Source organism: Carassius gibelio, chromosome A13 (assembly GCF_023724105.1).
Source record: "Carassius gibelio isolate Cgi1373 ecotype wild population from Czech Republic chromosome A13, carGib1.2-hapl.c, whole genome shotgun sequence".
Lineage (NCBI taxonomy): Eukaryota > Metazoa > Chordata > Actinopteri > Cypriniformes > Cyprinidae > Carassius > Carassius gibelio.
The window spans coordinates 1,223,256-1,247,867 of record NC_068383.1 but is presented as its reverse complement, the minus strand read 5'-3'; the positions used below and the strand labels follow the sequence as shown (position 1 = coordinate 1,247,867).

Below are 24,612 nucleotides of genomic sequence, written 5' to 3'. Positions count from 1 at the left end.
TTTAACACAGATTCACACAGAAAACATCCACTTTAAATTGTAATAATTTGTCATAATTTTTATTATTGGTGTGATCAAATAAAAGCAGTCCTGGTGAGCAGAAGAGACGCTTTCAAAAATCTTACTGACCACAAACATTGGAATGATAATGTATAACAATATTGGAGATTAAATTTGAGTTTAAAATCTCTAAAAGCATTCCTTCAGTTTAATTGTCGTGTGTGTCTGTGTGTGTGTCTCTCTGTCTGTGTGTGTCTGTGTGTGTGTAGAGTATAAGTGTAAACACAGGTCAAGACTATTTCCAGCAGGTTTGATTACACACAGAAGAGCAGTCTTTCACAACACAATCACTGCAACATCTTAATAAGCGGAAACTTACTCATCTTCAAATCAGCTTTTCATCTGGTCAGTCTAACAGTGAAATGAAAGCTTGAATGCAGTCAGTCGAATGTTTAAAGGGCCGTATGAAACTCTAAAGTGGAGTAGGATGCGTCTCATTTACCTCCCGCTGTCTGGAAACTAAACCACACGTGCAAAGGAACACTGCAAGAAAGGACATTGCTTTTATATTTTATTCTATTTACAGCACATTAAAAAAACTCCAGCATGTCGAGCGGCGGCGGATATAAAGTGCTCGACGCTTGCAGAAAGTCCAGCTGGAAAAACACACCAAACCTGCGACCTAGAAACGCTCGAGTCCCGCAGGTCTCAGCAAACACACGATCACCAGCACGCTTTAATAACAGACACGTCTCTCCAGATCTCCAGTGGAACATTTCAGAAGGAGGAAAGCAACGTAAACCGGGCGTAACGTGAGAATACAGTGTACACAACTTCCTGAAAGCGTGCTTTAATCGAAATCTCCATCACAAAAATGATAAATCCCTTCAAAAGCGATGGGTTGGCTCCTCCGAGAGTCTGCAAACTGGGGTTCGTGTTCACAGCAGGCCACCAAGGTACGGATAAAGTGCTTCTCTCATCATGACACATTAAATAATTAAAGCAAAACATCACAATCAGAGTGAAAAAGAGACAAACGAGAGAGAGAGATATTACTTGGAGAGGACAGAGACAAACTGACATACTGCATGATGTAAGACCTACATGATGCTAAAAGGAATTTCACATTTTCATCATCTGAAGAAACGGACACACTAAGACTCATCGTTTTGTTTTATAATATGGATATTTGTCAGTCCGTTCAGTCAGATCCTAAACAGACGTAAGATTTATGAGAAACAGCAGCAGTGTGATCTTACAGGAGGCCAGTCACCTGTCGAGTGTTTTCTTTTTGTGAATAAATACATTCGGATTTAGTGTCAAGCTACTTGTTCTAATATCATGTACGTCCTAAAATAACAAACATAAGATGGAGAAACAAATGGGAATTGTTCGCTCGGAGGTTCCCACATTCTCCTCGTGGCCCTCGAACACAGTCCACGCATCGCATCCAACAGCCACGTGTGGAGGGAAATAAAGCACCTTCCCTCATGATATCCGTGGCAGATGAAGGCGCTCTCCGTCCGGGGAGATCACCACGTCCTGGGAGCACCTGCAAAACCCTGAATGACAGCCAGTCCACTACCATCCTCGTGATCTGCAGAGAGAAAACAAGCAGATGCATGAATGGCAAGTACAGTATTCAGTATCTGAATATTCATTAACCTAGTAATTGCATGAACTGTGTTCATATATGCTTGAAACCGCTTGCAATGTATTCTTTGTAAATGGTGGTGCAAAAAAAATACATGCATCAAAATGCATGCATAAGCATAAATAATGCATAAAAATTCATAATAATGCATGCATTTAAAAATGCACAAATGACAAATGCATGCATAAAAATGCATATAAAAATGCATGCATAAAAATGCACAAATTATGCATCAAAATGCATGTATAAACAACCATGAATGATTCATATTAATGCATGCATAAAAATGCACAAATGCTGCATAACAATGTACTGAAATTTGAATCTGCAGATATGTTGTCATGCAAAGCACAGTCTAGATGAGACTAAATATGGCTGGATGGAAATTCAGGAGTGCAAACACTGGCAGTGGGAGCGGCTTGTGCACTTTAGCCAATATTGAACCAAGACAGCATCTGATCCTCAATAAACATGAGGTGACCTAGCAATCTCCAAAGAGACTGAGGCCATGGGAACCAACTGGGAAGTTAAAGATGTTTCTATTCTCAACTAAACACATCAAGCCTACTTTTTTCAATAACCTTTGGAGTTAATGAAATATAAAGAAAACGCACACCTAAAAACACAAGAGATGCACCCATGCGTTCCAAACCTGAATCACATTCCTCTGTGGAACACAAAAGGAGATGTTTAGAAGGATGTTCGTGCTGCTCTTTATCACACATCTATAGAAGATTGGGAAAGCCCTGATCAAATCAGCATTGAAATGATCTAAAAGTACTTAAGACAGCAAAAAGAGCAGCATCAACACACCAGAACATTTACTTTTGTGTTTCACAGAAGTAGGAAAATAAATGCTCTCCTCGCTCGGTTGAATAAATAAATGTATATAAGCGGTTTAGAGTTTCAGTCAAAATAAATGTTTATTGGTTTAATATTTTTAATTCAATAAATTCATGTTCATGGAATGCGCCATTAGTAGTACTAATAATATTTATAAAGTATTTATAAAGAATCACAAAACTTTGGGCTAAATTGCGCAGCCCTACAAATAAAGCAAAAAATTTGTTTTTTATTGCAAGCAATTTTCTGTCCACAAGGTGGCAACACTGGCCTCAGACCTTTTTTTACAGGCAAAAAATTAATAGAATAAAATGGAACAACAACAAACGACCAGAAACACAACAACAAAAGTTCCCCAAGGCAAGCGCTTGGGTGAAGCTTCTCAGAGATTCATGCAACTCTGTTTTTAAAAAGTGCAAAGATATTTTATCACTCATCACTTCAAGAGAGAAACTGGGAAAAGATCAAACTTTCTATAGCGCATGAGTCGAGTTCACTCAAAACTGAAGCATGCTTTGCTTGTCATTAGACGCAAGGAAAGACAAGAGACTCACCTAAGTCTCGCAGTGAGCCAGTAGAGATGTGATTTCGGCACTCATGTGTCCCACCGCCTTGGCGGCCTCCATGATGGCACGGCGGTACATCCCTTTCTTCTTCCGGTTAAAGCGTGACCTGAAGAATTCGCGGAACGGTGAGAGTTTGGCAACCGAGAGTTGGGAGGTGGTGGGAGAACCGAACCAGGAGACTTTAGCTTCAGGCCACGGAGCATCGACCTCACCTTCTTCTCTACGAGCGCCGCTAATACTGAGTATCCGCGCAGGCCACCAAGGAAATCCGTGGATCTTTCCCCAAACAACATCACCCACTGTTACGGCATGACCTTCCTCGGTCACCCATTTAGTCATGCTGCGAGTGTGCAGTCGTACAGTCAGAGGCGGAACAGTCTTACTTTCCCCTTGAGAGGAAGACGAGACTGCGATATCATCGCCTGGAGCGAGATCACAGATTTCCGGCGACGTTCCGTCGGAGCTGAACGACTTGGACTCATCTAGACTGTCACTGCTGCACACGGAGAGGCTCGAGGAGTCCGCTTTCCTCTTCCGGAAGTTGATGAGTAAAGTCAAGTCTCCGTGTCGTTCCACTTCCTCTCCCGACCAAAGCTCAAGCGAACTCTTCTCCACACCATCTTCCGACTGAGAGTTGGGAACTCTAGGACTTTTCCTCCGAACGCCATCCACCAGTTCTGCCTCGTACACGGACACCTGCTCCGCTCCGTCAGCCCGGGATCTCAAGCGTATCTTGGGTGAAGGAGCGTCAGGATTACTCAACCTTGGGAGCTTGAGTTTGGGAATGGAAATGGTAAGACCCGTTCGGATGGAGTCTACAGGAGGTTGCACGACTTTTTGGGATTCCTCGGAAGCGTTGTGCTCTCTGTGGCCGTTCTGCAGAAGCTGCTTCGGACAGAAGGGTTTGACAGAACCGTGAACCCTCGAAGGGATCTTTATCACCTCACCTTTGCCTTGTGGAGTGCTATAAGAGATCTTAATCACGGGGCTATGGGGAATGATGCTCCCTCCGGGAAACTTCTCATCATCCTTCTTGTCCTTCCGGAAGCGTTTGCTGTCATAGATCGTTGATTCCTCTCGTCTCTTTGACTCTTTGTTGTCTCCGTCCTCCTTCCTCTTGGCTGGGGTTGATTTAGTGTCCTCTTCAGATTGAGGAGCGTTCTCCTTCCTGGACGTCTTGGCCTCCGTTGGTCCATCTTTGCTCTCCTCGTCACTGTTGAGTGTGTTTTTGCATTTCTCGCACAGCACCTGCCGAGGTCTCAGTCGGATTGTGCTCATGGTCATCCGTCCAGGTTCTCGACTTCGTCTCTTCTTCCTCTTGACTGGACGAGGTGGTGGTTGTGGTACCCATTGGTTGTAAGTGTGCCGGACCCACATGGGCTGAGGAAACGGGGCGCCTTCGAAGTACGGTGGGTACGAGGGCTGACCCGGCTGCACCGGGATGGGTACCGGGACGGGATGTCCCACCTCAGGCTCCGTGTTCTCATCTTTTGGTCGCTCTATCGGCTGACTGACGGGTTCAGAGGAAACCTCTTCCCTCGAGACTTCACAGTCCGCTCTCAACACGAGGCTCTCGGATTCAGATTTTCCAACAACGTCTGGAAGGCAAAACAGCCCAGTCCTACAGAAAAGAGTGGAGAGGGAAACATAAGGACAGTAATGGAGAGAGTAAGGGTTAATTACCAATAATAATGTGCTTCTTTGACACAAAAGCTTCCTGATGTTCTGTTTAGACTTTTCATTTTAAAAGCCACTAGCAGCACCAATTGGACAAAAACAAAATAAGGACAATCCTAGTTTTCTGACATTCCCCAGTCTAACATTGTTTGGACAAACAGTCAAGATAGCATCGAGATACTGAGGCACATTTTTTTTGTAATTTTTTATGCAATAAATAGTTATTTTAGCCTTGCCTTGGCAACTATCTGAAAGAAAACATTACCTTTTTTAGATTACTTAAGTTAATGTTTATGCATTTTGTATGGTTTTGTATGTAGGTTACAATAATAAGCCATCTAAGACCGTCACCTTTAAATGTCCTTATTTTTAACATGATCACACTTTTGCAAAACCTTTCCACGCTCAAGAATGGAAATACACGATTAATCATTTCTAATGGCAAGCCGACTCTTGACCAGAAAAACCAGTTAGTGAACCAGTCATATCATGCACAGAGCCACTCCTACATGTGTTATAGCCTTTAAAAAACACCACAGATATTGCTCCATCTCTCAAAACTCTTATTCTCAGAAACTAAGAACTTCATGGTCACATTTGAAAAATACAACAGAATGAAGAATAATTGTTATCATTATTATTATGTGCACTGTGACACATTAAAGGGGGGGGGGATGCTATTTCATGCATACTGAGTTTTTTTACACTGTTAAAGAGATTCCCATGCTAAACACGGACAAAGTTTCAAAAATTAAGTTGTACGTTTGAAGGAGTATTTCTGTTCCCAAAATACTCCTTCCGGTTTGTCACAAGTTTGGGAAAGTTTTTTTCGAGTATGGCTCTGTGTGACGTTAGATGGAGCAGAATTTCCTTATATGGGTCCTGAGGCACTTCTGCCGGAAGAGCGCGCTCCCGTATAGCAGAGCACTGAGAGCACAACAGACTTCACTGATCAGAGCGAGAGCGTCGCCAAATGTCACAAAAGGAGTGTGTTTTTGGTTGCCAGGGCAAGACAACCCTGCACAGATTACCAAAAGAGAAACAGCATTAAGGGACCAGTGGATGGAGTTTATTTTTACAGAGCATCAACGGAGTTGTGCAAGTGTTTTTGTTTGTTCCCTGCATTTCGAAGATGCTTGTTTTACAAACAAGGCCCAGTTTGACGACGGATTTGCGTATCGTTTATTTCTTAAGGATGATGCAGTCCCAATGAAAAAGGGTCACGATCCTGTGTTGTTACCGCAGGCGGTGAGTAAAACTGCTTTAAATATCTCTGCCTCCTTGTTAGTGCGTCCCCTCCCACGCCGGAGACCCGGGTTCGAGCGTTGCTGATGCTGCTCTCGTTCAGTTTCAGACTCGGGATCTGATTCTGGATCATAAATAAACGGCTGAATCTGACTGTAAGCCATGGTTTGTTTTGGATGATGGGTTTTCCCTCACGGTAATGTCACAGCTTCCAAACGCTCTCAATGTAAAAGCCTATTGGCGCTCGTGATTCTTTAGCTCCGCCCACACGTCACGCCTCCAGCCGCTCGTGTTTTTCCGGGAAAAATCGGTACAGACTATCTTTCTCTTATGAATATAATAAAACTAAAGACTTTTTGGAGTTATGAAGGATGCAGTACTACTCTATAGGTACTCAAGATTAACAGGAGATTGAGTGAAAACCAGCATTTCACCCCCCCTTTAAGCACATTATCTCCCCAACACCTCACTACTGTAACTACAAAACAAAAAGCTCCCATTTTGGTGTCTCCATAAAACAATTAACAAATTTTTTTTTTTTATACACAGAAAGCATATTAAATGATTTTTAGTATATGTGACCCTGGAGTCTTAAGTTGCTGGGGCATATTTGTAGCAATATCCGAAAAAACTTTGTGTGGATCAAAATTATAAATTCTTCTTTTATGCCAAAAATCATTAGGATATTAAGTAAAGATCATGTTCATGAGGATGTTTTGTAAATTTCATACTGTAAATATATCAAAACTTCATTTTTGATTAGTAATATGCATTGCTAAGAATTCATTTGAACAACTTTAAAGATGATTTTCTCAATATTTAGATTTTTTTTCTCCCTCAGATTCCAGATTTTCATGTAAATGTTAAAATTTACATTTAAGACTTGTTTTGTGTTCCAGGGTCACATGACCTACAGTTACACTGACATTTTAGTTGGCGTTTTCTGTAAATGATGGTAGAAATGTATGATAGTCATTAGTTTTTGCTCAGAATAAAAAAAAATAATAATAATAAAAAAAGATTTACAGTTGCATTAAACTTTTGTTTTGATGTTTGAAAACCCCTTTTTGTGTCTTTAACCCAAACTCAGAATAAAAAAAAGTAATTGTGACTTTGTCTTAATTCTGACTTTCCTTCATAGAATTGCGAGTTTGTCCCAAACTCCTGATTTTATATTTTTCAGTTCAATTCGATTAATTTTTTCTGCCTGGAGCCTGAAGGTGAGCATGAGTCTGAGCTGTGCGCGGTTAGAAGCGACAGACAAAGAGACCAACGGGGACGAGATCCGGAGCCCCCTCCACCTCACTGAACAAAAACAATCCCATAAACCACCGGGACACCGGAGAGACCCAGGAGACCTGCTTGTTTTCACACCCAGCCCTGAAATCTGATTGTGCAGGGATTATTAATTTAACCTCAGAAGGAAGTGAGAGAGGCATAAACACCAATCGTCTGATGTTTGATGCAAAATAAAACGCCCAGCCCTGAAGCGTCGGTCTTCGAGGCCTTCATACGACCGCTGTAGGTGTAAGAAAACCCTTCATTACATAATCAGAATATTTATAACAGCTGAGATGTTCACGACAGACGATGGTGCTATTTAAACACTCCCAGGCCTCTCAGAGAGGAACACTTGCTGATTACTGACACTACACTGATCACAGAAACTAAGAAATATTCTACGATAAACATTTAATATACTTCTCTTCAGCTTATTTTAGTGCAGTGAAAAACAACTGGTGTAGAAACTTCACAGCAAGGTTCACAAATTATTAATGAAACGTCAACTAAAAAATAAAATTGAAATTTTCAAAGTCAAAAAGTAAATATTTTCTATTTTCAAAACACTTATTACTTTTTTCAATGCATGCAGCACGTTTTTCATTTCTATATTATTTTTTAATTATTACATTTTTTAATTATTATTATTCAAAGGAAAAAAGACAAAATTGTAAGATTATGTCACAATTACTTTTTAAATACAATGTTTGTAAAAACATCAAGTAACACATTAAATGTGAACTTTTCAGATTTATTTTTGGTGTTTTATGCCTTTATTTTGATAGGACAGTAGGTGGACAGGAAGTGAAGGAAGAGAGAGAGAGACATTTTGGAGAAGAAAGACTGAAATAGATCTTCAATGCATTCTGCTTACTTTACATTTTTAAGTTAATTCAGAAAAAAAAGTAAGCAAAATTATTTATATCTCGCAGTTTTTTTCTTAGAATTGCAAGGAAAAAGTGTGTCAAAATTGCAAATACCTTTATACATATATTGGGGCATAATTGTAGCAATAGCCTAAAATATATTGTATGTGTCAAAATTATAGATTTTTCTTTAATGCCAAAAATAATTAGGATATTGAAGATTATGTTCCATGAAGATGCAATTCCTACTGCAATTTTCTCAATATTTGGATTTTTTGCACTCTCAGATTCCTCATAATCTTTATTTAATTATATTTCATACTGCACACACTCAGGTTTTGTGCACAATCATGTAAAGCACGACTCGGGGAATGTAAGGTTGAGCGCACTGCATTGTGGGCCACAGTACTCTGTGCCATGTAATCTCTAGGTCATCTACTGACACAGAAAGTGTGCAGTTATGATATTCTGAACACAGCGAGCGGCTCCAGAACACGAGCAGGACGTGACACAGGACGATAAAACAGGAACAAGCACATTTCAATGCAGTGATTTCACAAAAGTTGCATAAAACGGTGAGGAAATGACACATTTGTGCTTAATCTTTCATAAAACGCTATTAATACTTAGGGTTTCCATAATAACAGCTGAAAATAAAACATAGTTCATATCACAAACTGTTAAAATATTTAACATTTAAGTGTGTGGAATAATGCTATGTCTATAAATACCTGACAGCTGCTCATATTCATACACAGATCCACCTTCATATGCTGTTTATAGTGAAATATAACCTTGTGAAGTGCTTGAGTGACATCTCACCTGTCTTTGTCTGACACAATTTATATTAAAACTCATAAAACCTCAAAATAACGTCATTATTATGAAAAAAGGAATGAAGTGATCTAATCCAGACAATGAGAGGTCACTATAAATAAGAGAAAAGAGGTCAATAATCAAAGGCCTCGTGTGATTTTATTAGAAAACCATTGAGATTAAATGTCTCAAAGCGATAAAATGAATAAACACGTGTGCCTGAGCAGTATTTGACCTTTAAACTGGATGAATGTCCAGGTATGCTCTCGAAACAATGGCATCTGGGCCTTCATGAGGAATACTGCTGATTTGACTCGATTAAACGGACTGCGTGATGCAATGCGTGCGCGTGCAAACATCAATCAGAGTCTCCGCTGGAAGTGATACAGTGAAGATACATTGTTACATGACAGAGCTCCAGGTGCTACATTAAACCCACACGATCCGACACAAAAGAGTGCAGCTGATGCTGATGCTCTCCTCATTGTCTCTGAGAAAGGCCTGCTGCGGGGCCTGAGCGCACTAAAGTCTGGTTTTACATCAAAACACAAAGAAAGGCGACTCACTTTCTGCTGCAGTCCAGTAAGATGCCCGTGTAGCTCCTCTCTCGGTACGTGAGGGTCACCACCAGCGTGTCGTTAACGATCTGCTCGACGGTCACCGGGATCCGGGAGCCGGCCTGCAGCTCCTCCGCTACAGCCTCCATGCTCTCCTCGCTCGGTGTCCGGCTGGGCGTCGCTCGATCCCGGCCGCCGGAGCCACGGTCGCGTCGCTCTTCGCTGCTGCTGCGATCCGTCAACGCGCTCGAGACGCTCCTCCGGGACGCGCAGTGACGCCATCAGCCCCGGCGTGACATCACCGTGAAAGACGAGACCCGGAGCACAGCCGTCCATTCACAAACTAACGCCTCGCTTACACTTTCGCCAGGATTCACCGGAGAGAGACACCCACTGAACCATCAGAGGAACAAGAACTCATCAACCTGATTAAATCCAAAACTCCAGAAACTGATCAATTGGCATGACAAGTCTTTACCAATCTTTGCACACTATCATTTAAACCGACATTTGTCAGCAAGAAGTTTTTAATCATTAAAACAACTTTTTATTATTTTTACATATATATTTTTTTTTCAAATTTACAATTATATATATTAACATTACATTTACATTTAGCAGAAACTTTTATCCAAAGTGAGTTATGAATGAGGACAATGGAAACAATCAAAACCAACAAGAGAGCAATGATATACAAGTACAACTAGATATATATTACTATAGTGTTTTTTATTATAGAATTAATAAAAAAAGAAAACAGATTGAATAGAAAAAGAATTGAGCACGCTTTAAAAAAAAAAGAAAACAGTAAATGAATAGAGTGCAAGTCTAAAAGGGGCCATTCATTTGTAAAGAATAGAATTAGAATAGAGATGTGTTTTAATCTGATTCCTGAAGATGGCTGAGGACTCCGCTGCTGAGATTGAGTTGAGCATAAAGTGTTTTCACATATAAACTGAGTTAGTTAAATAACATGAAATATGGTTTATACAATGATCAAGCTTAATTAAAGTGATGTGAATGTTTTCATCTCATGCAAATATCCAAATCAGCTCTTACTGGGAGACATGTGAGCCAAAGATAGTCATGACTGCTCATAATTCTGGTATTTTAAAGCCTTCATGTGACGTACTGAAGTTTTAATGATCAAATCAAACCATTAATCGTGAATCAAACTGATCCAACAGCTGATCACGTGCAGTTCATATCCAAGAGTTATCAGCTGAACTTCAGTCTCTCACTGTTTCCGGACGCTTGTGAGCTTCACCACTGAGGGAATATTTGGTGGTTTTCCCAGAGTAATCCTGATCCATTAGGCCTTAAAATGGCTGCCAGACACTGACGGATGCATGTGGAGACACACAGTGAGGAGGATGATGAAGAGGATGATGGTCGCAGCGCCACCTGCTGCTTCAGCTGGAGCTCAGCATCTCTGAGATGTTTCTCCAGCGAGGAGCATCAATCCATTCTCAACATCTCTCTTCTTCTGAAGGATCCAAACTCAGCTTCCTCTCCTAAACGAAGAAACACAAGAAGTTCCTCATTTTTACTGCATTTCAAACATTAATGCTGGTTTATTTCAGTGAAGATGTTACTGATTTCAGTAGTGGAAATTCAAACAAAACTTAAAACATAAAAAAGATTTTCATACATGAAATAAAATAAACACTGAAATCTTTCAGCGCAGACTTTTGCAAAGGCTACATTTCTATTTTTTATTTATTTAGCTTAACATGATAACTAAAATTAAAGTAATAAAAGGTAACTATATATATATATATATATAAATACAAATTAATTGTAATAATATAAAAAGTACAAAAGTAATAAAAATGACAAAAACATCAATATTGCTAAAACTTTCATTTAAAAAACAAACTAATTCAGAATATTAATAAAAACTATACTATTATTTCAGGGATAGTCAAATATCAGTGGTGAAGAAACTGTTTTCACTCTGAAATTACTGGTAAATTTCACAAAGAATTACAAAGAATTGACAAGTAATGCACTGAATTAACTGAACTGAAGAATGAAACAGGATTTACTTGGTAGAACATACTTCAGTTGAGAGAGAGAGAGTGTGTGTGTGTGTGTGAGAGAGAGAGAGAGAGAGTGTGTGTGTGTGAGAGAGAGAGAGAGAGAGTGTGTGTGTGAGAGAGAGAGAGAGAGTGTGTGTGTGTGTGTGAGAGAGAGAGAGAGAGTGTGTGTGTGTGAGAGAGAGAGAGAGAGAGAGAGAGTGTGTGTGTGTGTGTGTGTGTGTGAGAGAGAGAGAGAGAGAGAGTGTGTGTGTGTGTGTGTGTGTGTGTGTTAGAGCGTGTGAGTGAGTGTGTGTGTGTGTGTGTGTGTGTGTGTTGTGATTTGTAGGATGATTGTGTTTCTGTGGCTCTATCAACACTTCAGTCTGTGTTTGTTTAACATCAGAATATTTCCCTTTTCAGATTTGATCCTGAAGTCTTTGTGTGAGTATTTGTCTTGTTTTCCAGTATAAACATCGAAACATGATTAAATCAATGTACACTTACTTCAGAAGCAAACTTACATCCGATCATAACTCTGGTTTTCTGAGAAATGTCTCAGAATGATGTGAGTTTGTCAACGAGGTCAGGAACATAACCTTGTTTCCTGACCCTGAAGATATTTTCTTCAACTCTCAAAATCCCACGGTTAATTCAATGTGTTACTTTACTAGCAACTTCTTCAGTAAGACGGTCTCCAAGTAAATCCAACACAACATTTGTTTCAGTGCAGAGTGAGTAAACGTGTAACTGCAGGGTTTGGGAAGTCTTGTGTTTAACAGATGTTCAGATTCACCTTCCCATCTGTTCCTGCTCCTCTGCTCCTCAACTCTCTCTCACACACACACACACACACACACACACACACACACACACACACACACACACACACACACACACACACATAAATAACTGCTGTATTAGCTCCACTCACCGCAGGATGTCAGTATGAACACATGGGCTGATCTCTCTCTCTCTCTCTCTCTCTCTCTCTCTCTTCAAATCCAAAAATCAGCAAAAAAAATCTCTTCAAAACCCGGGAATCAGCAGCAGGTCACGTGCTCTTATGAAGGATAAACACTGTAGAAGTGCAGCACTGGGGCTTGTAGCAGCTGATGGAATGTTGTGATATCAAACAATTAATATTAACTATTAGTAGAAGCTAAACTACTTTAACAATCAGAAGCGCATTGGAGAGAAAAAAACGAACTCTTCCAGAACATTGATGTGTTTGAGTGACATGACATTAACCAATCACAGGAGTGTGGGGCGGGACATTCTGTTTGGCTGGCCAATGACAGAGCAGTAGGAGGTTAGACGTATTTTTGTAGTTCAGTTTGATGACAGAGATGACAGAAAGCTGCTTCAAGATACAGTTGACCTGTCTCCATATATCACTCTATCAATCTCTATGTGTAATTACTTTATGTGATCATTAAAAGGTTCATTTGATACCAGAGGCTTATTTTAGCATCACTGAGATACTAAAAACATACTAAAAAAATTTGTATTTTATTTTTATATTTTGCATTCCTATTTATTTGAACATTTGTTTTTGTTTTTCTTATTAGTTTGTTTCTGTTTTTACCTTTTATTATTATTATTATTAAATAAGAAAAGAGAAATGCTTCTTTTTGAAACAGAAATAAAATAAGGTTTTAATATTTTAATTTATTTCAGGTAACAGAAATGTTTTTATGGTTTTAGTTTTAGTGTAGTATAACATTAAATTAATATTTTCATGACCACTCTGAATAAAGGCTGTTTTTGGGGCAGGTTTTGGACATTCTGAAGTTTTCCCAGCACATCAAATGCTTTTCTCTCAGAAGATGAAGGTGGATGTGATTGTTGATCTCTGTCTGTCTTCTCCTCCGCTGATGTTCCAGCTCTTTCTGATGCTGGCCTGATTTCTCTGCTCCCAAAGCAGCTCCTGGACTCTAAAATACACATAAACACACCAACATCACTACAGCACATGCTTAAAGGAACAGTTCACCCAAAAATGCTGAAAATGTGCTGTAAATATCATCATCCTCAGGCCATTTTAACTCAAATAAACAGAGTCTATAATCCATAATAACACTTCCTCCAGTGAAGAAGAGCATCTGCTGTTGTCTCTCACAGATTAGTTTAGATCTGTTTAAACGCTGCTTGATCTGTGCAGATTTCTCTCCTGATTCAGACCAGAACACTTTTTCACTGGAGGAAGTGTTATTCTGGATTATAGACTCTATGTGTTTGAGTTAAAATCATCTTAATGCTGGATGTGTTTCAGGTTTTGTCTTCTCCAGATGTTCACTGATGGACTGGAGTGCTGTGGATTATTGTGATGTTTTTATCAGACTCTCATTCTGACGGCACCCATTCACTGCAGAGCATCCATTGATGACACACTGATGCAATGCTACATTTCTCCAAACCTGATGAAGAAACAAACTCATCCTGATCTCAGATGAACTGAGGGTGAACACATTTTCATTTTCGGGTGAACTATTCCTTTAAGAGTTTAGAACGTTGTAACCTGATTTACTCCTCCACTGCTGCAGATTGTGAGACTGACTTTGCTTCATCAATCTGAACACACACAGCTCTGCAGAAAGGCTCATATTCCAGTCTCACAGCACAGTCACACTCACAAGAGCTCTGTCAGCGTTATGAGAGTCTCAAACCCTCAACAGAACCGCAACCAACCCACAATTCTCAGCTGCTCCACTCACAGCCGTCACTTGTTTTTTTCTCCATCAGTTTTAACTCTGTGTTTCTGATGATACACTTCCCATCAGCTCATTTCTACTGAGACACAGCTGTTCTTCCTCAGTATGTTTGTCTTGTTTTCCAGTTCAAATGTCTAAAGATGCTTAAATTAAGATGCATTCACTGGAGACGCAAAGACATTAAATCCTTCTTGTTTTGTGAGATAGGTCTACTGATTAAAATGAAGTGAGTTCATGATTAAAGCAAGAGCAAATACCTGGCAATGCACTCAGAAAATCCAGTTTCCGTTCTCCAATGACAGATATTTGTTCTTGTTTTAAGCATATACTTTATTTTGATACAATTTTTTTCGGATCTCCATGCAACATTTAATGCCAAGAATGTAAGACATTCTGCTCTTTTTAGGCTTTCATTTTGCAGGGGCGGATCTACCGGGGTGGCATAGGGCAAATGCCACCCTAAAAGAAAGCCTTGCCACCCCTGCTGCCACCCCAGTTGGCAGCAACGAATTAAAGGTTATGGCCAATTTGAAAATTTACCAGCGCGAATCTTTCATGATTCGCGAACCCGCTCCGAACTCTCGAACTGACTCAAATGATTCGCGAACCCTCTCCGAACTCTCGAACTGACTCAAATGATTCGCGAACCCTCTCCGAACTCCCGAACTGACTCAAATGATTCGCGAACCCTCTCCGAACTCCCGAACTGACTCAAATGATTCGCGAACCCTCTCCGAACTCCCGAACTGACTCAAATGATTCGCGAACCCTCTCCGAACTCTCGAACTGACTCAAATGATTCGCGAAACCCTCTCCGAACTCCCGAACTGACTCAAATGATTCGCGAACCCTCTCCGAACTCCCGAACTGACTCAAATGATTCGCGAACCCGCTCCGAACTGCCGAACTGACTCAAATGATTTGCGATCCCGCTACGAACTCCCGAACTGAATCAAATGATTTGCAATCCCCAAACTGACTCAAATGATTCGCGAACCCTCTCCGAACTCTCGAACTGACTCAAATGATTCGCGAACCCTCTCCGAACTCTCGAACTGACTCAAATGATTCGCGAACCCTCTCCGAACTCCCGAACTGACTCAAATGATTCGCGAACCCTCTCCGAACTCCCGAAGTGACTCAAATGATTTGCGATCCCGCTACGAACTCCCGAACTGAATCAAATGATTCGCAATCCCCAAACTGACCCAAATGATTCGCGAACCCGCTCCGAACTATTTTTATTTGATAATTTATTTTTTCACCTCTATAGTAGGGTTTTTTCCATCATTATATTTGAGGAAGTGGGGCACAAGGTCTCTGGGAATGTGTGCTCTACCACACACACACACACACACACACACACACACTGAAGCACACGTGGTGTTTTCAGCTCTTCACTATATTGACGCATGATGTATGCTACACATGTTCACGTCAGCGCGCTATGAGAGGATTTCACCATTTCATTTGATAAAACTATCGTCTTTTTTTCATATCGTATACACAGACTGACAGAAACGCCAATGTCTTTACGACAACCTGTCAAAATAAAATTTCGGTATAACTTGAAGAAATTCAAACAGAAATATAGTACTATTGCACAGTAGAGTATGCTATACTTCAAGTTTTAGCATACTTGATATGCCATACTTCGTATTAGCTAATAATAATAGTTTATTAAAAAACACAGAAACTCTGGTTACAACCCACCAAAATAAAAGTTTGGTCTAGCTCAAAGAAATTATGTAAGAAATTTTTTAGTAAAATATACTTTAAAAAAGATATACTAAAACATTATTTTAATGTTTTTCACAGATGTTTTAATTTCAACTTGCCAAAACAATAACACCATATTTTTCAGAAACAATTTCTAAAAGTACATTTGTATTTGTGTCTATAATGCTTATTTATTTATTATTATTGTCAGCTAATAAAAGCTATGCTTCAGGACCATATTCATATAACATCGAAGGCTAAATGTAGCTCTTGACTGGTTGAGTTAGATGATGATTAACACTAAACTGTAGAAAATCAGTTGAGTCTCCCCAGCTGGAAATGGCTGTTAAAATCTTGTGTTTCTCTTAATAAATTGACATATTGATAACACTGAATCTTTTATAATGCTCTTAATGACATGTGGATGCATACTGTATGCATTAGTGAGTGTGTGGTGCTTATGGGGTATGGTCACTTATTCCTTATATGTTTGTAATGTTTGTTACAACTGTTTCAAATGCAAGACATTGATTGCATGAGATTAAGTTTGTAAATGATAGCTGTGTCCTTTTGTAGTGTGCACATATATTTATCATCAAACTGTGATAACTGTGACTAAACTTAGTATATATACGTCTGCTACCCCTCAAAAATTCCTGCCCCCTTCTCGCCACCCCATCAATATTTTTCTAGATCCGACCCTGCATTTAAGAATATTTGTGAAACTGACTAGCAATTTCTGAATGAATTAGTTTTTTAAGTAAACCCAACATCATTGTTTTTCAAGTGTACATACTGGATTTTTTGCATATATATTTTATATTTGTGTTTTAGTTTGAATTATAGTTCAAGTTTGTAGAATTTTGTGTGTTTTTGTCATTTTCATATATGTATATATATATATATATATATATATATATATATATATATATATATATATATATATATATATATATCAAATACAATTACAAAATACTTTCTTGGCACTAGCTAAACAATAAATTAAAAGTTAATTTTTTTAAATATTTTATTTCATTCGAGTTAAATTAGCCTAACAAAAAATGTTGGATGGTTTTGGTTTTAGTTAAAGATAATAACCTTTGTTTTTGTTAATTTAAATAAATCTGAAATAAAATATAAATATTGGACGAAAAACTTAATATTTAATAATAACTTAAATAGAATAGGTTCAAGCTGAAGTACAAAAATTATGGAAACTTTACATTTGAATAAAAATAAATGGAAGCTAACTAGGAATATTTACAGAAAGAACTGACAAAATTTTCAAAACTACATCATAAGCTTGCTAAAATGTTAGCTGAAAAAATGAAATTATGAATAAATACCATTATAATTGAAGTAATGCTAAAATAACCTTGAGATAATTTATTGTAATTCATTATTAGTCCATGAAAGTCAAGTCTGCTTTATTATCAATTGTTCCACATGTACAGCACATAAATACAGAAAATACAACAATATTAAAACAAAAAAATATTCAAATAAAAGCTAATTGAAATAATTAATGATATAATAATCCTAAAAGAGCACAGGTTCAGTCTGTACCTTCATTTAGGGTTTAATGAGGTTAAATCGGTGGTTTCCTGGCCACATATTGAAAGACTCTCCATCAAACCACACTCCCGCTGATCATTTGATTTTCATTTTAAACCTCATTAAGATCTCAGCATCATTCCCCATAATGCAGTGTGTAATCAGACGAGAGCCGTCTTTATCACTCGTCAGTCTAATGAGTGTGAGATTATTGCGTCTGGGGTTATTGATCGTCTTCCAGCTGAGCTTCACGAGTGTCTCCGAGGGAACAGATCTCACACCCGTCGAGCAGAACCAGGGCAAGGAGCTATTTCTGAGGCAGGCCATGCTTTTTATGCAAAGCCACAGATGGCACACACACACACACACACATCTACACCTCGCTCTCAGGTTTCTTTCACCTTCACCCAGTTGTGAGGAGAGCAGGTAGTGAAGAACAAGCATCTTAAAGACAGAAGAGGAAAAGAATGAGAAGCTTGATACCTGGAGTCATTCTTTGTGACCCTAAACTGTATAATTCATCATCAAACGTAAATTAAAAAAAAGCTATTTCTTGATGTTATTGTCACGTTTCCAGTAAAAATATCTAAACTTCCTTAAATTAAGATTTGGATGTTAAGTCTTTTCTGAAAACATTATCAAGACACATTTATTTCCGCAGCTTCACAGAAATAAACAGGAAAATGTTTGTATGAAATTCTTCAGTTTCTCTGCAGAAGTCAGTGTCATTATTCAGATCAGTGCCAGAGCCGTTAGATAATATTACCACATATTAATTATCTTTTAAATTGTTCTAAGAATGCTAAAGTGTAAAAATATTAATTGAATTGCAAAATAATGTTCTTCCTCAGTATTTACGTTTTTTTTTATTTAAATGTTTAAACATCCTTAAATCAAGATACATGTTGATAGAAAATGAATTAATAAAGGAGTGAAACTTTATTCATATATATATATATATATATATATATATATTTTTTTTTTTTTTTTTTTTTTTTTTTTTTTTTTTGCAGTGTGTCTGAGTGATGTCCTTCACAGTTGTTCTACATTGTAAAAAAATAAAATTGTAAAGTTGTCAATGATGAAAAAACATCTTATCAATGCACACTTTCTTGTTGCATAATAAGATAATTTACTCTCAAATCAATATTTGCCTGTTTGGGTGACATCAGAATGAGAGTCTGATAAAAACATCACTATAATCCACAGCACCAGTCCATCAGAGAACATCTGGAGAAGACAGAAGATGAAACAGGGGTGGGCTAAGGGGGCTGGAGCCCCGAATGTTTTCAGTAAAGCCCCGAATGTTTTTATTACCACCATGTCATCAATGAGTTTTCATGGCCAATAAAGTAATTTATATTAGAATTTAAATAAATAAATAAATATCTGTAAATTTACGCGTTGTCATTCACACCCGACGAAAACCGCCCACTGAGTCTAGTGCTTCTGACTGACATGTAAACTGGCCAACCATCGATGAGCGTCTGTACGATCAGCCAATGAAATGAAATCTTTTGGAGGCAGGCGGTTTGTTGGCGTGTAGTATTTTACTAGATCAATTTATTTGAAAATTAAAATGGATATTTCAAAATTAATTTTCTTCTTCAAAAAAAAGCAAGCAATACCCCCCCCCCCCCCCCAGCCAAAACACTTGAACGCCAAGATACAACAGCTTCAGGGATCTGTAACTTTAATCATAGTATTATATTTCTTTTTCGGTTTTAAATTGGGTCTGATTTAACGTTACATTTTGAACATCTAAAAGTTAACGGTTGCGCAGCACAGTCTTTAGGACACACACACACACACACACACACACACACACACACACACACACACACACACACACACACACACACACACATTTTTTCTGAATGAATCATCTGTTTCAAACGAATCCATTGATTAAATGACTCACAGACTCACTCATTAAGGCAGTGGCATACCGCCACCTAGTGGCAAAGTACCAATCTAATTTTTTTAATAATTTCATATTTCTGTATTCCAAATTTTATATTTGATACATTAGCCTCATAAGAGTATTTATGAAATTTGTAAGTGCTGTGTAAGTGCTCCTTTAAAAATATAAGTGTATAGAGCCCTGCATTTATAATTATACTTGGCTTTAAGTGTACATAAACACAGAGATAAAGTCCTTTGACCAGATATCTTTGTAGAGTAAGAGTATGTCAGTGCACTGCTTAATGCTTGCTTCTGATCCCTGTTCTACCAGGACGAGTGTAGCCAGTCAGGATTGATTGGAAAATAAAATAAAACAGAGACAGAGACAAAAAAAAGTAGCGACACAACATCAGCATATGTGTCAGGATACAAGGGATAAACTTTAAATAAAATGTTTTAAATTTGTTTTTTTGTTTTTATTGTTTTTGTATATTTTAAACAAGGTAAATCTTTCTGATTTATTAAAATAAAAAGTCACATACATGGATTTTTCTGGGCTAAGCCCCGGATCTCCACTCACCCTAGATCCAACCCTGCTTATGACAACAAACTGTTAGAAAAAAGGGATCATTGGGGTTCTATATAGAACCATAGGGTTCTTTACTCAACTCCAAAGAACCTTTTATGCTAAAAGGGTTCTATAATGACAAGAAAGAACCCTTTTGGCACAAAGGGTTCATATCTTGAATTTTGTGATCATTCACATGCATTCATAAATGCATTTGAATACACTGAATAATGCAGTGAAAGAACGCACTCAAAATGCACACGCGCACTAGTATGACATCATCCTGTAACAGCCTAGATGCCTGCACTTTTTAGGCAAGATTTGTTTTAGAATATAATTGATAATGTTAAAAGGCACATCATTAAAACAAAAAATACATGTTCACATTTCACACCTAAACAAGCGTGGAAATCGTTATTATAACTAGCTACTAAATTAGTTAAAAATGCCTATCCATATACAGCTATGATTCGCCAACCCCAAACTGACTCAAATGGTTCGCGATCCTGCTCCAACTCCCGAACTTATTCAAATGATTCGAGATCCCCAAATTGACTCAAATGATTCACGATCCGCTACGAACTCCCGAACTTATTCAAATGATTCGCGATCCCCAAATTGACTCAAATGATTCGCGATCCCACTACGAACTCCCGAACTGATTCAAATGATTCGCGATCCCCAAATTGACTCAAATGATTCGCGATCCTGCTCCAACTCCCAAACTGGAGTCAGATGACTCAAATGATTCGCGATCCCACTACGAACTACTAAACTTATTCAAATCGCTATCCCCAAATTGACTCAAATGATTCGCGATCCCGCTCCGAACTCCCGAAATGACTCAAATGATTCGCGATCCCGCTCCGAACTCCCGAACTGACTCAAATTATTCGCGATCCCACTACGAACTCCCGAATTGACCCCACGTCAAAACAGTGCCACAAAGAGAGACGTGCAGAAAAGTGAAAAATTGTATGGCAAGCTCAAACTAGACTGACACGCAAAATAAAAGCAGCGTTGCAAATAAAGTAATAAATATGACCATGGAAAAAATATGTATTGCAAAATCATTGCTTTTGCGCTGTTTCATTTGTTTTTCAATTCTTAATTTTTGTTTGCAAAAAGCAAATGTATTTTCCTCAATACTTTAAATAAATTGTTTTAAATTTGTTTTTGTTTTTATTGTTTTTGTATATTTTAAACAAGGTAAATCTTTCTAATTTATTAAAATAAAAAGTCAAATACATGGATTTTTTCTGGGCTAAGCCCCGGATCTCTATTCACCCTAGAGCCACCCTGTCCAGCATTAAAATGTTTTTAACTCAAACACGAGTAACATGTTTTCTTTCATTTATTGATTCTGTTGTGGCATAGCACACCAAGGGAGACTAATATTAAATATTGTTTCAATTAGATAAACCGCTTGTCACACCTGAAGCGCGCTGGTGAGTAAGCGACAGTCGCGGGGGCGCGCGCGCGTGCGCGAGGGGAGGTTCATATAGTCTCCGCTGCTGAAGAGAGCAGCTCGTGCCTCGGCTCGGTGTGTGAGTCTCTTAGTCTGGTGTCTCGGGAGCTCAGATCGCGTTTGTCAGAGATGCTCGTGTTTTAGACGCAGCCAGCATCAGTTTCCGTCGCGCTGAAAGGAATGAGAGCAGAGCATCAATGTTTCACTGGGGCAAGTGGAAGAAGAGGATGGGAGCGAACAGTTCATCCAAGAGACCAGTGTTCGACGACAAAGAGGATGGTGAGGACCACAGAGCAGTGCATCAAACAGTGCGTTTACCACATGATGAATATCAGTGTGCTCAGATCAGCTGCTGAATGCTTGGGTTGATCAAAACGACCACTGTAGTCTTTTGTAGGCAGATTTATACCTCCTCAGTTATGTGCAAAGTATATTTCCAGGTGGTTTTATTAGTGCTCTTTGACAGTAAAACATGCATTATATTCACTTTTACTGGCATCATCAGAGTTAAAGATAGTATGCTGTAAATTATGCTAGAAATACAGAAGAAACCGAGCTCATGATTGTGAGTATAGCTGATGTCTTTCTCAAAATTAAAGGAAAATTTCATTCAGCAAAAAAAGATGTATATTTTTAGATATACTTTTGAATACATTTCAAAATAAAGCCTATATATATATTATTGAGTCATTATTAATCTATTTTTGATCTCTAGTTGTCTATTACATTCACTTTTGCTTCCAGTCTTAATGTAGGCTGCTGTAACATTGGAAATGTATTTTCTTGCCCCTGAAATACATTTAGAAATGTATTTTGGTGTATCAAGGTTGAAGATTTATTTCATTGAGCTTCACTGTTTGCAACATAAAATATATAAAAAATTGTCATATGTGTACGCAATGCAAATGTTCCACTTTTTGTTTTCTGCCTCTTTAAGGTGTATTATATTTCAAATCCAATTTCTGTAACAATGTGACAGAAGAGATCAGCTGGAACAAGCAAAACCTGCCAATTAAATCATTTGCTGTTTAATTGGTTGATTAGTGAGGATTATGGAAATCCAGGGAAATTACGCTGCTTTATCAGAACAGGGTTGATCGGTGACTGAAGAGCGTTTGCTGAGTGAGTTATGTCACATATAAAGATGAAACCTGTAGTCATAGGTCAGAAAAGTGAGAAATGAGGTCAGTTCTGTAATCATATGATGTGACTGGAGGGGGACGTGTAATGACCCATTTACAGACAGTATGGACTCGACGCTGCTTACTTCTGTTCTGCAAAAATCATTGCACTAACGAATGTGAAAGTAATTATAATTATGTGCAGGATAATGAGTTGAGATCAGGACGGAGCGAGCGCTGCATGGGTGCATGTTCTGTGTTAGTTTGATGGGTTTATTGATGAACATCAGATGGATGTGCAAAGAAGAGAAATGTTGAAAATGTTGGACTCACAAAGCCTTTTATTTGACATCCTTGACATTTGAAGGTTATGTTGCCTGTACATTCAGACAAGAAAGAAAGAGATGATGGAAGAACATTCTGTTAAAGGAGTAGCTCATCCAAAAATGAAATGAAGGATTAAATATCCTTCACTAAGATCATCCCAGATCAGGATGAGTTTCTTCATCAGGTTTGTAGAAATGTAGCACTGCATCAGTGTCTCATCAATGGATGCTCTGCAGTGAATGGGTGCCGTCAGAATGAGAGTCTGATAAAAACATCACAATAATCTACAAGTAATCCGAAAACAAGACAAAACATTAAAGTTTAGAGAAATTTAAACTTTGATCTGTGCAGATTTCTCTCCTGATTCAGACCAGAACACTTTTTCACTGGAGGAAGTGTTATTCTGGATTATAGACTCTATGTGTTTGAGTTAAAATCATCTTAATGCTGGATGTGTTTCAGGTTTTGTCTTCTCCAGATGTTCACTGATGGACTGGAGTGCTGTGGATTATTGTGATGTTTTTATCAGACTCTCATTCTGACGGCACCCATTCACTGCAGAGCATCCATTGATGAGACACTGATGCAATGCTACATTTCTAAAAATCTGAAACACATTCATCCTGATCTCAGATGAGCACAGTTTCATTCTGAGAAAACATTTTCCTTTAATTGAGTCTTGTGGTGAGGAATACATGAGAAATGGTAGTCTGAGTCTGAACAGCTTGATTGAAATAAAGCCAGTTTAATCACACTGGTAATTATGTCTACATCATTATCAGAATCCACAGCAGTTCTATGGTATAGACACGAGATCTGATCTGTCTGCTGGTCTGATTCTCTCACGCTTCCACGAGATCCTCACATTCGTAATCAGTGTGGTGTGTTAGTGCTGGAGAACGGGCGTTACATCACACGTACAGCTGATCTGATGCTGCGAGACGAGAAGAGGGTTATTCCTCATGATCCTTACATGAAAGAGGACACCAGGGAGAGAGAGACGCTTGTGAGCTTCGCTTCAGCTAGAGATCACTGTTTTGTTGGTTTCTCTTGCCGTTTGGAGGAAACATGTGACCTACATATTTATAGCTATAGACCCACACCCTGCTTTTATACATAATGTTCAAAAATAGATTGAGAGTGTGAACAAAACCAGTTTAATGCCTGTTGATCTAGATAACTATATTAGCATCCATTATAAGTCTGCTACTTTAAAGGGTATATATCATAGACTGAATAAAAACATGGATGTAGGGTCCACTGGTTTCCGAAGAGCGTTTTTTGAAGCCTAAAGTGGGCGGAGCCAGTCCCTGATAATCGGTTGATCGCTGGTCGCTGAAGCCACGCCCACCTAGCAGCAATCCACCTGTCAATCAAGTGGCCACGCCCTTAACTATGCACAAATTTAAGGCTTAATATAATTTAAATGGATGAGTTATAAAAAAAAGCTCACCTCGCTCACAATTGTCACGAAAGGCAAAATTAGATGTATAGACCAAAATAATTTTTTGATCCAGACTGTAGCATGTTTTTTTCTGCTGTAAAGTTGGGCATTTTAACATGGGGAGTCAGTGAATTACAGTTTTAGTCACTTCTGTCATTTCGGTTGCCGCTTGGTCTTTATGTAAAATTCGGAAACCCTTGCTTTTAGTGACACCGGTGGCCGTTTAGTGTACTGCAACCAGCAACTTATTTGCTCGGGCTCATGCACAC

General features: G+C 38.6%; 2 protein-coding genes across 2 annotated transcripts in view; one reads left to right on the top strand and one right to left on the bottom strand.

The window, feature by feature from the left end:
* Positions 1-558: 558 nt before the first annotated feature.
* LOC128025829 (PWWP domain-containing protein 2B-like) lies at positions 559-9,974 on the bottom strand. Its single transcript, XM_052612354.1, has 3 exons — positions 9,515-9,974; positions 3,052-4,684; positions 559-1,597 (listed from the first exon to the last, which is right to left on the bottom strand). The coding sequence occupies exons 1-2, from the start codon at positions 9,652-9,654 to the stop codon at positions 3,052-3,054; spliced, it is 1,773 nt and encodes a 590-aa protein (XP_052468314.1). The 5' UTR covers positions 9,655-9,974; the 3' UTR covers positions 559-1,597.
* An 11,496-nt stretch (positions 9,975-21,470) lies between these two features.
* The window catches only part of LOC128025828 (serine/threonine-protein kinase 32C-like), a 60,914-nt gene continuing 57,772 nt past the window's right edge, over positions 21,471-24,612 (top strand). The window contains exon 1 of the mRNA XM_052612353.1: positions 21,471-21,730. Within this exon, the coding sequence (XP_052468313.1) occupies positions 21,649-21,730 (82 nt within the window). The 5' untranslated portion in view covers positions 21,471-21,648. The remainder of the gene's footprint in view (positions 21,731-24,612) is intronic.